Source organism: Saccostrea cucullata, unplaced genomic scaffold (genome assembly GCF_032062105.1).
Source record: "Saccostrea cucullata isolate Sc308-1 unplaced genomic scaffold, CSIRO_AGI_Scuc_v1 ctg8046, whole genome shotgun sequence".
Taxonomy (NCBI): domain Eukaryota; kingdom Metazoa; phylum Mollusca; class Bivalvia; order Ostreida; family Ostreidae; genus Saccostrea; species Saccostrea cuccullata.
Window position 1 is genome coordinate 3,037 of NW_026930354.1, and position 14,499 is coordinate 17,535.

The window sequence follows — 14,499 nt, forward strand, 5'->3', positions numbered from 1 at the left end:
TTACATTTCATTGGTTGAAAGTGATAGGCAAGCGAAGACTTGTATTAGAAAATAGAGCATTGCTCTATTCTTAATACAGTTTTGTAAGATTCGAAAAATCTTATGATACACTGCATTAAGAGTGTATACACAGTAAGATTTTGTAGTATAATACAAATCTTACCGTGTATACCGGCCTTTATTGTGTATACACTCTTAATACAGTGTATCATAAGATTTTTTGAATCTTATAAAACTGTATTAAGAATAGAGCAATGCTCTATTTTCTAATTCAAATCTGAACTTACCTTTCACTTTCAACCAATGAAATGTACTGACACTGGGGGTCATCCTATTTTTATCATTACTAAAAAAAAAAGCACATGGTAGATAATAATGACCGACTTTACAAGTAAAGACATCGGAAAACTCCTGGTTTTATGGGAAGGGGAAAAGGACCTGTGGAATATATCAAGCAGTGCATAGTACGATGATAGACACTACTATCAGAAACTCATCCTCCATTCTTATTATTTTGACAAAGAGAGAAATATGGCAGAGAAACGCGTTGGAATACATAGTTTATTTACAATCTTATAAAATATGTATTAGCGTGAGTACAAGAAAAGTATTATAATACAAAAGTATTATAATACATGTATATTATACTACAAATCTTATCGTGTATACCGATCTTTTCATATATTTTGTTAAAAGTGACATAAAGGTCCCATGGGCCGGGTGTTTGGATATTAATTGTATTAAATGTTTTTAATTGTACTGTATAACACATGTCACTATGATAAACAATTTAATTAATTAATTACTTACAGAGAAGCACATATAAGTTTAACTTAATCAATTTATACTGGATATGTTGAAATCAAATTAGAATGCTTAACAGATTGATTGTTAAATTAAACACACTGCTAGTACTGATTTAAGTAGAGGTTACTGTCGCTCAGAAAATCTTGTCCCAAAACCAACTGATGATAACTTCGTTTATAAATATTGGAGCAATTTTGTAGTACTGGTAGATTCCCGACAAGCTGCAGAAAGGTTTCATCACCCTGGCTATGTAGAGGAATGTGTAGAGAGTCGTGGGTAGTGCTGCCAGCTTGGCCAGTATAGAGGGCTCGTTGTGGTCGCCTTTGCAACAATTTCCATTACAGCAACATTCCGTGTAACAGCTTCCTTTTTTGCTGATGATTGAGCAACAACAGCAGGGGAAAAATGTCTTGCAACTAAATTGAAAAGAAAAAGCAATTAAGAGAACGATTGAGATGACAAAAGGGTGTGCTTTAAAAAAAGGTTCAACATTTCAAACCATATATAAAGACATCTCTTCTTTTCTTTTTTCAACATTGAAACAACTATGTACTTACTCAATGCAACAACAGCAACAGGGACAAAGGCATTCCAGCAAACCACTGCAGAACTTTTTGATACAGTTTCCGCAGCGATCACCACACTTCTGACAAGGATTTGTGCAACAGCCTCCGTTTTTCTTGTTACCTGAAGTTACTTTCACATTTGTTATATAGCGCCAAATGCTGCTTACCCAGGCCACTAAACCATTAATTAATCGTTTGATATTTTTGGAGTCCCATTCTACTACACATTCTAAACAAATAAGTTTTTCATATCGAAAAAGTAGAAAATTTTGTGGTATTTCAACAAATGTCGTCACCAAAAAAACTTCAGTTCGTTCATCCAGATGATTAGGAATTTCTTTGGTAGGATCTAAGCGGTGATTCTGAATAATCTGGTAAACGATGTTGACCATCTGAAGAAAGGCGAGGGCAGTACCAGCAATAGTAAAATATAAATATTGATTCGCCACTTCCCCTGAATCGAATTCTTGAGAGTTTGGGCAATCATTTACTGTGATTTTGAGTGTATTTTTAGTGTTTTCGATAGGATCTTCCATGTCAGCATACTGTAGCCAGTCGGATGTGACATTTAGAATAATCAAAATGGCTGAAAATACGCGGCAGACAGTATACCACCATACCTTTCTTGGCTTTGGAGGTTCCTCGGTAATATCTGTTTGCTGCTGGTTACTGTAAACTTGATTTTGTTCATAAGATGGAAATGCGTTATTCCTATTCTCATTAACATGACCTACCATGTAAACCATGCTCTGGGGCGGTAAACCTCGATCTCTGGGAGTCATTTCAATGTTCCCTGGAGGATTATTAAGTACTGCTGATTGAATACCATGTGGATAATATCCAGGCGATATGTAGCTGGTTGGATTATTTTCAGCAGGTTGATGACTACCAGAAAAATATCCTGTGGGCAATAGACTCCGTGGAAAGAAAGCCCCAGAGTCTGTATTTGATGCACTATATATCTCTCCTCTTCTTTCATATTGCCTGTCATCCATTTTTGACCCAGAATCCTCGAATCAAGTTTTCTGTTTGGCTGCAGAAATTTCTTTTTCACTCTTTTGCCCCTTTGCATTCGATCCTCGATGCTCTATCTTGTCTATAGAGACTTTTTTTCCAATATTTAAAGTTTTGTACTCTGGGTTGGCCAACCCTTATTTACCTAAGAGATCTGAATGACAAACCGGTATCGAATTAAATTGCATATGGCCTCATTATGTCATTTGTGTTTAAAATATAGTGGTGGGTAAAAGTAAAAAAAAAAAAAGATAAGATAAAAGTACACTCTTTTATTTAAATTTTAGGTAATTTATTGGTCATTTTTAAAGAAATTGTAGACTGAGATTTATTGAAACTCACTGGGATATTCATGAATATAATCAAAATGATTTTTTTTTTCATTTAAGGACAAATCTGAAATCAGTTAGGGTAGAGTTTTTACACATAGCATAGTAACAACATTTAAAAATGTATAATTCAAATTCATCACCACATTGATTAAACTTAATACATTTGTGCATTCATCAACATTTTTATAGTCTAACATTTATTAAAACGTTAACCCTTCAATCAAGGGCACTTTGTTCCAAGTTTGTTTGAAATTTCTCCAGTGGTTCTTAAGATAAAGTTAAAAATGTGAACAATTTTCAGCTTTCAGCTAAGGTATGCTAAAAAATGAAGTGAATATGACGTTGCCCGCATGTCCACTGCATACAGTAGAATGTCTTATGACAAGTTTTATGTTTTCAACATTATTATAAAAATAACACTATTATGCTGCACCATCCTGAGTTTATCTTTTTCTTCATAAAACGGTTACATGAACGTTAGGCACATTCAAATCCTAAAATCTTTAAATATGGTCACTGGAGAAACATTTCATGAAGATTTCTATATTTTCATCGGGGTCAAATTAAGCTAAAAAACAAAATGATATTTCTTTAATTTGACTTTTCTTTATTATTCTTTATAATTCCTTTTCGACGAATATGAATTTGGGGAAATGAGAGATAAAACTGCGTGTAGTGTCAAGAACAATAGATAAACAATCTTGATTTTGCGTAATATGACTCTTCAACTAAAAGATATCAAGTATGGTGCAAATCAAGCATTGGCTGCGAGACTGTATAGGGAAAAGTAGTAACAAAAACAAGCAGTATTTTATTTTTCATTAAAATGGATCGTCAAGGAGAAGACTTAGAAATGGGTGTGATGAATAGGGGATATTCTCATGACGAAGACCACGATTCCAATGAGAGAGGGCGTGCTTTGAACCAGGAGGAGGAGGAGGAGAGAACACCAAGGAACGTCTGCTGGTATATGTTCACTCGTGTTTTGTCAGCGCTTCTGATAATTGGGAACGTCGTTTTGGATTGGCTTTAATATGCTGACATCGAGGACCCAATCATTGATATCAAGGACAAACTTTCTTATATCATTAACGCACCTGCTTCGTCTGGAGCAACGAGTACCAGTGGTCCATTACCCCAAAACGCATCATACTGCACGGACGACTCGGTAAAAGATGAACTGACTAAAAAGTTCATGTACTTTACTATTGCTGGCTCCGTTCTCTCCGCCTTTCAACTAGCCAAGATAATTTATCAGATAGTTTTAAATCACAAGCGTGACCCAGCAGCGACAATACCAGACAAAATTGATGGCAAAGTCGAGGTCTTCTTCACAACATTGTTTGTGGAGATTCCACAAAACTACCTACTCCTGAAGTACGATAACATCATATGTTTTAACTGTGAGATAGAGTGGAATGGAAAGAAAATTAAGCGCTTTTTAAACGGCCTTAGCTCTGAATTAGCCAGTGTTTGGCGCTATATCACCAGTAGCAAATGTTGCGATGGAAGTGGCGGAGTTGTCAAACGTAAAGTACAACGCAGCAAACGAAGTGATTGCTGTTGCTGTAGTTGCTGTTCTGGTTGCTGTAGACTATGTGGAGCACTTTGCACAAGAATGTTTTGGTCCTGCGTGGAAGTTTGTTTTCCATGTGTCATTCTCTGCCATGGGTGAGTAAAAGTTTATATCCATACGTCAATCTTCTTGAATTTATAATATAAGTATGCTATATATCTTTCAAATTAACAATAATATTTGAATGAAGAGTTGGGTTTTAGTTTGGCCAATGCATCCACATAAAATAATAACAGCCTCAAACCCACTTTAAAAAGGAATAAGAACTTTCGTTTGTCTTTTAAAAAAATGTTTTAGTTGCTTTGAAACTCTCATTAATGTTTTTGTCATAACTTTAAGATAATTTGAAAGGTTTAAAGGCTGATCTGTACTAAACTCTACACCGTCCTTAATTACTCCAAATTATATGTCTTTCTTGAATCTGTTCTAAAATTTAAGAGTGTTCTTGTGGGAAAAAATTTAAAAAAAACAATATCCTGCTTTCTTGGTTATTATTAGCAGAGAAATATGGCTGCAACAAATTAGTACTCATTTTTTTTTTTTTTTTTTTTTTTTTACAAAATTAACAAAATTTATTTTACACTGCATTTATTTAAGTGAATGATTTGAAGGACAGGTATTATCGCAAGCCAGGAGTGTGGTACCCGGTCCTTGTTCTTGAAAATGGAAATGACACACATTCATCCTTTGAAACAATGATCTGAAGCTTTACACAAGAAACCCTTGTCTAATGAAAATAAAATAAAATAAATAAAAACGGACGGAAAGAACACTTTAAGGTAGTACTCAAAAGGGGCACTCCAAAGCTACGACCGTAAGGCGAACATGAAGAGGTAGAGGGCTACACTAAAGCCGTTTATGAATGTGAAGGCTATGACAGCCAGTTAATTAGATATCGACAGAAATGTTAAAAGCAAATCTCTATCTGACCAGTCAGGAACTGAATTTTGACAAGATATAGAAGGAATGGACGAAAGGACTGATCAGTAAAATCAAAAAAATTGCCGCCTACAATACTTTAGCAGCTAGAGAGAGGTGACCTTGCCGCCCAAAACTAGCAAAGTGCTCAGAAAATACTCATCAACAGAATATAATACAGATCGGAGTTGACAACTTTGTTCGAAAAGCGCAAGCAAAGTTCCAAAGAGGAAAAGGAACTATTAACCGAACACCATTCTCTTGAACATCCTTTAGCACACTACCCTGTTCAACATTTTGTGGACTTTGAGATAGCTTGACAGTCTTTGGATCATCATGAAGAAATATGGAATACCTAGAATTCTGATTTAGATGATTAAGGCCCTGAATGAAGACTTTCGGTGTTCTGTGATTGACGACAACGAGAATACAGCCCCTTTCCCTGTGATGACCAGCTTCAAACAAAGCTGCTCTATGTCATTTTTCTTGTTTCTCCTTATAATACTAGATGATGCAACAGACATTCACACAAGAGAGAACGCTTATTCGATGAGACTCTTCCACTCTGTCTGAGGATCTCTGCTTTGCGCATGGAATTGCCCTCCTGCCATCAACAATGAACATCTGAAGTCTACAATGAAAATAAAAAGAAAGAAAACACTTCAAAATTTTGGATGAATCTGAATGCCAAGAAATGCAAATTGCTGCCCATTCTTACAATCGTAAACAGGGGTTTTGTTTAATCCTATATGACTGTTAAATTTCTGAGTTCATAAGACAGAGGAATTGACAGAGAATTGACATGTTTCAAACCAAATGTCTCAGAAGGATTTGCAAGGTTAGCTGGCAATAGCATATCTCAAACAAGCCAGTTTCAAAGAGGTAAGAAGTAGAAAGCATCTGTGGCTAGGTGAGGAGTAGGAGATATAATTGGTATGGCCATATGCTAAAGAAATATCCGACTAATAACTGTGTTATGACCGCCAGAAGGACGTCTGAGGTAGAGGGAAGTGGGGCGGTTGGTAAAGACGGAACAATGCAAGTTGGAGCAGCACGCTTAGCAGCCTGAGAAAGGTCCTAGTGGAGGTACAATGTCCACGCTTTGTGTGTTGTGTGTCCTGTCAGAGGAAGAATCCAGGTAAGGACAGGTTTAGAGAAATGAAATGGGCACAAAACTCTTGGCTTGCGACGACGATGACTAAAAGAAAGTGTAAGAAAAATGGTTCTGTATGAGTCATGAAACAGTTTTAATCCTTAAATACCTTTTTAATATTTTAAAGTTAAACATAACTTTAAAAACGGATCTACCTACTATAGAAACAAATTGCTCCATATAACAGCAAGGGGATTTTATAGAAGACATTGAGAAGAAAATTCTATGTACCACATGTGTTAAACGGCTAATTCACTTTGTCTCAAATCTCAGTTGTACATATATCCGTAGATTTTTGGAAACGAATAAGTTTAAACTTAGTTAAGAAATTTGTAAAATGTGGATAAACACTTTTTTCCGAATTTTGTTCTCGCAAATTAACCAGTTCATTTGTATCCTTTTAGGTATGAGGGATGTCACTATTTGACATGCAGCTGCTTAACGTATAACAGCGGCTTTTTCTGGTGGAATTGTTGTCCATGTGCCTGCTGCTACTCCTGTTGTGAGGGTCCGAAGTGTAAATCGTGTGACAATTGCTGGAAATGTTTCGACAGTTGTTGCAAATGTTGCGATAATTGTTGCACATGTTTCGATAATTGTTGCAAATGTACCGACGTGTCGTGTAGTCAGTGTTTGATTGATTGTCTACTCAGCATCATTCGATTTTTCGGTGGAATATTTACGACATTATATACTGCTATGTATGTTTTACGTGTACTGGAGTATTTCTGTGTGGTTCTCCCGACAGTGTTTGTTGAGGCATTTGTTCACATTATGGATACCGTGTTTGGTTGGATTTTAAACTGACATTATTTTGGCGGTCTTCTTTTTTAAGACAAGGTTCACTTTTGCCTTTTTTTGCCTTCAGAATTTCTGAAAAACTGAAACTGCTTAGTTTTAGATAATTCATGGAATATCATTTAGATATTTGGTGATTGCTTATCTATCAAACATGACGTAATTTTCTGGTTAGTCAATGCATTGTGACGTTGTGAAATGCGTAAATTTCCTCATATTCTGAAAAAGTCTACAAAAAGGCCAATTTTAAAAGCTATTTTTTGATATTTAATATAGAGCGCAAACTTTTATCTAAAATATGCAACTAGTAAACGACAAAACTGATTCTGAGGATTCAAAGACATCTTTTATTATTTAGAATATAGAGTGCGCTCATATTATTTTTCTTTATTGAAAGTACTCAAGTATACTTATTTATCTTAAAATTCAAGAACATTGCAATTTTAAAAAGCCAGTTCTCCAAGACCTGGACTTTTAGGTGAAAATTTTGATAGAACTGAAAGCAGCTAGTCTCTGTTTTATTTTAATGCTTCAAATGGAAAATCAAGTGTTAATCAATCAATTTGTATATCTACATGGCCATTTTATGCATAGCGTAAACAAAGCTCTTTCTGTTTGATTATCCTATACTTGAAACATTTTAAATTAAACTACATGTACTGATTGAAATGATTCATCAATAAATAATTAAAGAATATTGGGAATAAATTTGAAGGTCAGAGAAATATCTCGATTGAATTTCGCGTGAAAAAAGCATATGGTTATTTATTTCAAGAAGACTTGCAGGTGTATTTCGCACACGAAGTTAAATCTATTTTGTGAAGTTTATATAATTTATAGGAAACATAATTTGTCAGTGTAAATGTTGATCATAAAATCTATTTTTCTGAGACGAATAGATCTCTCTAATCCGTCCCGCGTAAAACTATGTCAATAGATTTTCGAATTAGTACGCTAAATTCACAACTATAATTAACTTACTATTTTCAATTTTCGCAAAGGAGGAGAATTCTCCCAAATCAAAAATTTATTTGGTTGGATGTTACTATCTATAAATTAGGTAAGTCAAGCTTTCATTGAACATTTTCTTCTTTAAAATGGTATAATAAAAAATTTCTTTCACAAAAAGGGCGGGGAGAGTGGTAGGTTCCCTGCAACACACTAGCCCCCCTACTCCCACCCAACCCAAAATCCTACATATCTTGAAGTTACGTTCTAATGAGTGGAAGTCAATTGCTCGGGAAAATGAAACTTTCCAAAATCATTATTATCCATTTGGAATTTTTCAATCTATTTTACTCGGATGTGGATCGAGAAACTACATCCTTATATTCACCTTGAACTATTCCATTATAATTAGATATTAATACTCATCCAACGTACTTTTAAAAAGCAGTAATTAGGTTTCTTACATTCTTTTAGAAATATTGATTAAGGTATCAATAAAGGTCAACATGTCCAAAAATTTATTTTTACATTAGCTCCAAAACAATGTGAGGTATAAAGTTAAAACTTTTACAGTTTATAAATATATCATTGTTTAACAGATAGAAAGTATCACTTGAATACAAATATTTTAAAAAATGTATATTTATCGAGAAAAAATACATTTAAAAATTTGCATATTGATAAAAAAAAAATGTGCACCTGCTTAATTATGTACTTTTAGTGAAAACCATCAATGCAAAAATAATATATGTTCATCAATGCAAAAATAATATATGCTTATTAATGAAGGTTGTTAGCCTTGTTGTAGAGCATTCGCTTCGTGACCTGGAGACCTCGGTTCAATTCTCGTTCGCGGTGCCGCATCAAACTTAGGACCTAAACATAGGTAGTGACTGTTCCTTCGCCAAGCGCTCGGCATAAGAAGTAAAATTCACGGGTCTTTCGGATATGACCTTAAAAAAGTAGCTCCCGCGTCCCGGTAGTCGTTTGGACGATAAAGAACCCTCACTGCCCAATGGCCCTGATTGCCCAGTATAGGTCTAAATTTGAAACCCTTCACCGGCATACAATGACGTCTCTATATGAGTAAAACATTCTAGAATGGGACGTAAAACGATATACAATCAATCATTGAAGGGCAAGTTGGACGTGAATGGTCTTTGAAAGGCTCTTATTGAAAGCATGGCATGTATAAAGACAAGACCCCTATAAAATCCACCATTTGCATTATACTCAATAGGGGTCATTCTGACAGAAATAAGCAGTAAAAATTCTCGAAAATATTTTAAAAGTACAAAAATGCCTCAGCGACGAACAAAAAATTTCTCGGGCATAGAGTTGGGTGATTGCAATGAAGGCTTTTCCAGTGATGACAACGTACGGAGAAGAGTTCCGGCGGACAATGAACGAAACTCAAGATCGATCCGCCCAAGAACGGAACCTCCAGATGATAACAATTCTCCGAGAAAAAATGGATCCAGACGTGTATTTTCGGTGGCAAGTAAAATTCTTTCCGCAATTTTGATTATAACGAACGTTGTTCTTGACTGGATGCAATACATGAGCATGGATGATTCTGTTGACAGAAATGCAACGACGAACGCCTTAAAATTTAACGTAAGTTCAGAACCAAATCCCACAAAAGAGTGTATAGACTGATCTGAAAAAGACAAAATGAACAAGAAGTTCATGTATTTTAGCATTGCTGGCTCTTTTTTGGCGTTACTGCAAATTATTAACATTATAATTCAGATTAAAGGGAAATTATCCAAGAAAGATAATAAAAAACGCGGTCTTAATGGAAAAGCAGAAGTTTTTTTCGTCACAATTCTTATCGAAATTCCTCAAAACTACATGCTTCTACGGTACGAGGACATATGTATCAATAACTGTGATACTGAATGGGACCTCAAGAAAATGATGAGATTTGCCAATGGTTTGTCCTCTGTTATAAGCGCCCTTTGGAGATACATAACCAGCATCTCCCTTCCGCGAAGTAAAGATTGGGAAGACTCTTGCTGTTGCTGTGGTTCTCTTGAAAACTATTCTTTGAATTGCGCCAAATTTTGCAAGGGTTGCATCAAAGACTATTTCTTCTGCATTTTCCCGTGGTTGAAATGCCTTTCAGATACAGGGTAAGTAAAAAGATGAATTTTTAGAATTAATACATATAACTCTGCATATTTTTTTCCTGCATATATTTGACCTTTTTAATGCAACCGGTGTATTTATTCCGCTTAACAATCTTTAAATTAAGAAAGTGTAGATTTCTAGTCTTTTTTAATTGTATCATTAAAACAAGATGCCCATGGGTAACAAATGTTAACAACGCTGATCTGAATAACTTTGGTCCTGCTGTTACGCATCAATATTTTCCAGGAAGATTTTCAAAGACTGTTCATGTTATTTTTTAAATGTTAAACTTAAAATGCGTATTGCCCCAACAGGCACTTGTTTCGGGAATAAAATTTTACCCATAGTATAATAATTACACAAGGTATCTAACTCCAAATTACACGGAGTACCCCCCTCCCTTAGATTTACATTTACACTTTCAGAGAAAAGGCAGTGGAAAACTGTTTATACCTATGTCATCTACGATAATTTTTCTACACAACCATATATTGCTTGCTTGTCTTTGTTTTCTTTAATCTCCGTAAACAGCGTCAAAACTCTACTCGCCGAGTGAAAAAGTCGAATTAAACCATAAAACGGTATGTGTTAATCTCGGACAAAGAGAAAAATTAAAGAATGCGTGGGTTTAAAAATTCAATTCCAGATCTTAAATATCGCATTGAATAAATAAAATTTCATTGTGTCTTATTTTCCATAAAAACACTACGATGTTTTTCCGATGTACAGATTTTTAGCCAATCAAATTCGAGGTCTAATTCTTTGCCCGAGACTAGAACATCCCATTCTATGGTTGAGTTTCACTTTCCATTCAGCGAGCAGAGATTTGAAGCTGATTAAGGAGATTAAAAAAAAAACAAAGAAAAGCATGTCAGATATGGTTGTGTAGATAAATTATCGTAGAAGACATAGGTATAAACAGTTTATTCGTGCATTTCCTCTGAAAGTGTAAATGAGCGCGACTTTAAAGGAGTGGGGTACTCGGTGTAAATCGGAGTTAGATACCTTGTGTTATTAATATACTATGGGTCAAAAATTTATTACAGAAACAAGTGCCTGTGATTGCCCTCCCCCCCACCCTTTTTTACACAGGGTCCAGGATCTTAACAATTAAGAATCTTCTCTACTTTATGAAGTCTTTAGCTAAGTTTAAGCTTTTCAGGTCAAATACATGTAATTCTTGAAAAGAAAATTTTAAGGACACTCTATATTGCATCCTAATTTCAGGATAACTTTTATGTAATAAGACTTATTTATTTACATTTAACCCAAAATTAATTAATGATAATCTACATATACTGTTTAACATAATTTAAAATAAATCCACGTATTCTTAACGTTACTGAGTGAGAGGGTAAGTTAGGTCAAGATAGAATTGTTGAAAACTTTATTCTCGTGCATTTTCTCCATATGAGTTAGCTATTTAAATGCATTTTTAAAATCAATATTTCTATAAGGTCTTTCAAAAATATTTTCCAAAGGAATAGTTTCTACTTGTAAGTTTTCAGCTCAGGTGAGCTTAAAAGCTCGTATTTTTGTTGAATCTCCTGCAATGTTGCTTTTTTTAAACATAAGTTTCTATACACCCTGAATTCAGTGTGAGATGTCTATTTGTAAATAAAATGTTCAACAGCCCTCCGCCCACTTATTTCTTAGTTAAATTCAAATTACTTTTTCTTCCATTTTTAAGTCAATGATAAATGTAACTATGTTCGGAACTATTTTCAAGCCTTCGAAATGTTTGATAGTTAATATACATGTATTTCATTACTTGTTGCATTTTTCATTGCCAGCTGCCGGTTAAACATTCCGTGTTGCTGTACAGTTATCTGGAAATGCAGAAAAACATGTAATGGAAAGTCCTCCGACTGTATCAAAATTGAACCTGACTGTTGCTGCATGTGTTGCTGCACGTGTTGCTGTAACCAAGAGAAAGAACCACTAGGTGACATAACATGGAAAGGCGATGGATTGTTTGTTATTTTGGTGTCAGTAGCTCCGACTGTCGTCCACATGATCCTGTACACGATGAGAATTGTGAAGTATTTCTGTGGGGCGACTCGAATGGCAGTGTTTGAATTTTTATATTACAACATCGAGTCATATATCAATGAGGCTCTGAAATGGGCTTTAAGTAAAGTACCGACATTTTAATTCACTACTATCCCCCTAGAAGTAGGAAGATGCAAATTATGTCAGTAGTTCAAGGGATACAGTTCATCTAAGAGAATAAAGCGAGGCTGCCTAGAATAGGTGTTTTTTCATTTTGAAAATTATTTCAGTTTAATCTTAACACTTTTACGAGCATTCTCTCTATAGTGCTAGAACTTGACAAAGTTATATTATCATGTATACTGAGTATTATCACGTAAATTAATTGCTCAGTTAAATGTTAAAATTAACTATCCTTGTACACAAATGATGATCTTGGTGTTGTTAATTTTTTTCATATTTAATAAATCACTGTTTGATAATTGATGTATTTAACAAACTAACAGAATTGATTTTATTATGTACATATATATGTGACACCAACTTTGCAAGAATAAAATATTTCCACATAATGAATCTGGGTGTTTGTTTCAATTGAACGTGAAAACTGTGGTAAAAGACCTAAACGGGCTTAGACACCGAATTAAGGGATTGCGTGAAAACCACAATAGAGAAACTATTTAATTTTATACCATATGTAGCTTACATAGACTTCAGTGTACATGCCAAATTTAGGGAAAATCTACCGTCCGGGTATTTTTTATGGGACCGTCTCGAAATACAGGTACATTTACCATAAGATTTTATAGGAAAGTACTAATTTTTCGCATATTAAGGTACGATTCTTCTCATATTTCTTGTATTTAAAAATTCATAAAATTTTCACAGAATCAAGAACACAATATCAGTAAGTGATAGTATCAGTGAGAATAAATTCGACCGTTTTTTATTAAAGGCAAGATCAGGTCAAGGTCATTATCTTTTTCCTTGACATTATGAATAAAAAAAAATACTGTTGACAATCATGTGATGCCTACTTCTATTTCAAAAGTTTAAAGATTGTTCTTTTTGCATAAAAAGATATAACTATATCGGGCTTATAGCATGATATTACCAAATTTACATAAATAATTTATCTAAACTGGATATTGGCTAATCCGAATTGTCTCTGTTTTTCTGAATTTTTTAGGATATATTAGTTTTTTTCTTATGTTTCCTATATTTAACTTTTTCTTATTTTCACATATAATTAAGTAGTCTTATAAAGGTACAAAATGATACAAAAACAAAAGTTTTGATCGTTTACTAAGAGAGGAAAAATGCTTTTTATGGATTTTTGGCTCAAATCTGCACTTTGATTTGAAGCGTTTAAAAGCTTACGTAGTTCTAGTTTGTTTGGAAAATCATATTTATTTGATATATTTTAAAAGTGTAGTCCCTTATTATTAATTTAACTTACATTTGAAAATTTCTTCAAGTCCTGGATTGTGTAAAACTTATAGTTAAATTTTTCTATTATAATTTTGAAAGGCAGAAAGGAAAATATTTTCATACGCCATCATTCCGGCAAAAATATAGTCCCTGCTAGTTTTTCAAACGCAGTTTACCATTTCTAATTAAAGTTGTACAATTGTAATGAGAAATGAAAAATATGGTCTTTTAAATCACTTACACCTAAATATATGACATATTAGCAAATATACTTTGAATGTATCATCTAGTCAGAAACCAGAGAAGAATCCTACCTTAAAGCAAATCCTTCAAATACTACAATAGACTTTTCGCTCAATTTATAATATATGATGTTATATTGTACATTCCGAGGGTTGTCACAGAAAAACGCGAACTATTTTAATATTTCTAAAACAAAGGGGCCTGTAACATACTATATTTTAATAATAGTGTTGTACTTTGCATGCACTATGCCTAAATAGTAGTCAGGGTTTGACACATGGTGCACTCGCCCAATAATTGATTATACGCAGTCACAAAATACACAGAAAAAGGGAACCAACGTTAGCCTGAATTTACACGGGGTCGATCTCGGTAACACTTCCGTAGTTTCAATAAAATACCTTGCAGTTAGTGGAATAACGCCTGGAATCATTCAGTAATAATTACTCTTTAATAAGAATATCATCACTGTAATTTAAGAATTGTTTAAGTCGCGTTTTGCGAATCCAAAGTCCTGTGATTCAAGTGATGTACTTTAAGTCGTCCGCTGAATTCGCTCAACAATGCATCCAAGATTTAAACTTGGAT

General features: G+C 34.2%; 2 protein-coding genes across 3 annotated transcripts; one reads left to right on the plus strand and one right to left on the minus strand.

Moving 5' to 3' along the window:
* Positions 1–858: 858 nt before the first annotated feature.
* LOC134283804 (uncharacterized) lies at positions 859–2,513 on the minus strand. Of its 2 annotated transcripts, none has more exons than XM_062766283.1 (2): positions 1,495–2,513; positions 859–1,223 (listed from the first exon to the last, which is right to left on the minus strand). In XM_062766283.1, the coding sequence occupies exons 1-2, from the start codon at positions 2,366–2,368 to the stop codon at positions 1,054–1,056; spliced, it is 1,044 nt and encodes a 347-aa protein (XP_062622267.1). In that variant the 5' UTR covers positions 2,369–2,513; the 3' UTR covers positions 859–1,053. The 2 variants fall into 2 exon arrangements, with proteins under 2 accessions (XP_062622267.1, XP_062622266.1); XM_062766282.1 differs by having other exon boundaries at positions 1,365–2,513.
* Positions 2,514–3,697: 1,184 nt separating this feature from the next.
* Positions 3,698–7,208, plus strand: LOC134283805 (uncharacterized). Its single transcript, XM_062766284.1, has 2 exons — positions 3,698–4,390; positions 6,771–7,208. Exons 1-2 carry the CDS (start codon positions 3,915–3,917, stop codon positions 7,171–7,173), a joined length of 879 nt encoding a protein of 292 aa, XP_062622268.1. The 5' UTR covers positions 3,698–3,914; the 3' UTR covers positions 7,174–7,208.
* The last annotated feature ends 7,291 nt before the right edge of the window (positions 7,209–14,499 follow it).

Bases quoted from the DNA above. Each gene is read 5' to 3' on its own strand.
- LOC134283805 (XM_062766284.1), top strand. From the start codon at position 3,915: ATGTACTTTACTATTGCTGGCTCCGTTCTCTCCGCCTTTCAACTAGCC. The intron at 4,391-6,770 runs GTGAGTAAAAGT...GTATCCTTTTAG, and splicing joins TGTGTCATTCTCTGCCATGG to GTATGAGGGATGTCACTATT.
- LOC134283804 (XM_062766282.1), bottom strand. From the start codon at position 2,368: ATGGATGACAGGCAATATGAAAGAAGAGGAGAGATATATAGTGCATCA. The intron at 1,224-1,364 runs GTAAGTACATAG...TTTTCAATTTAG, and splicing joins TGTTGCTGTTGTTGCATTGA to TTGCAAGACATTTTTCCCCT.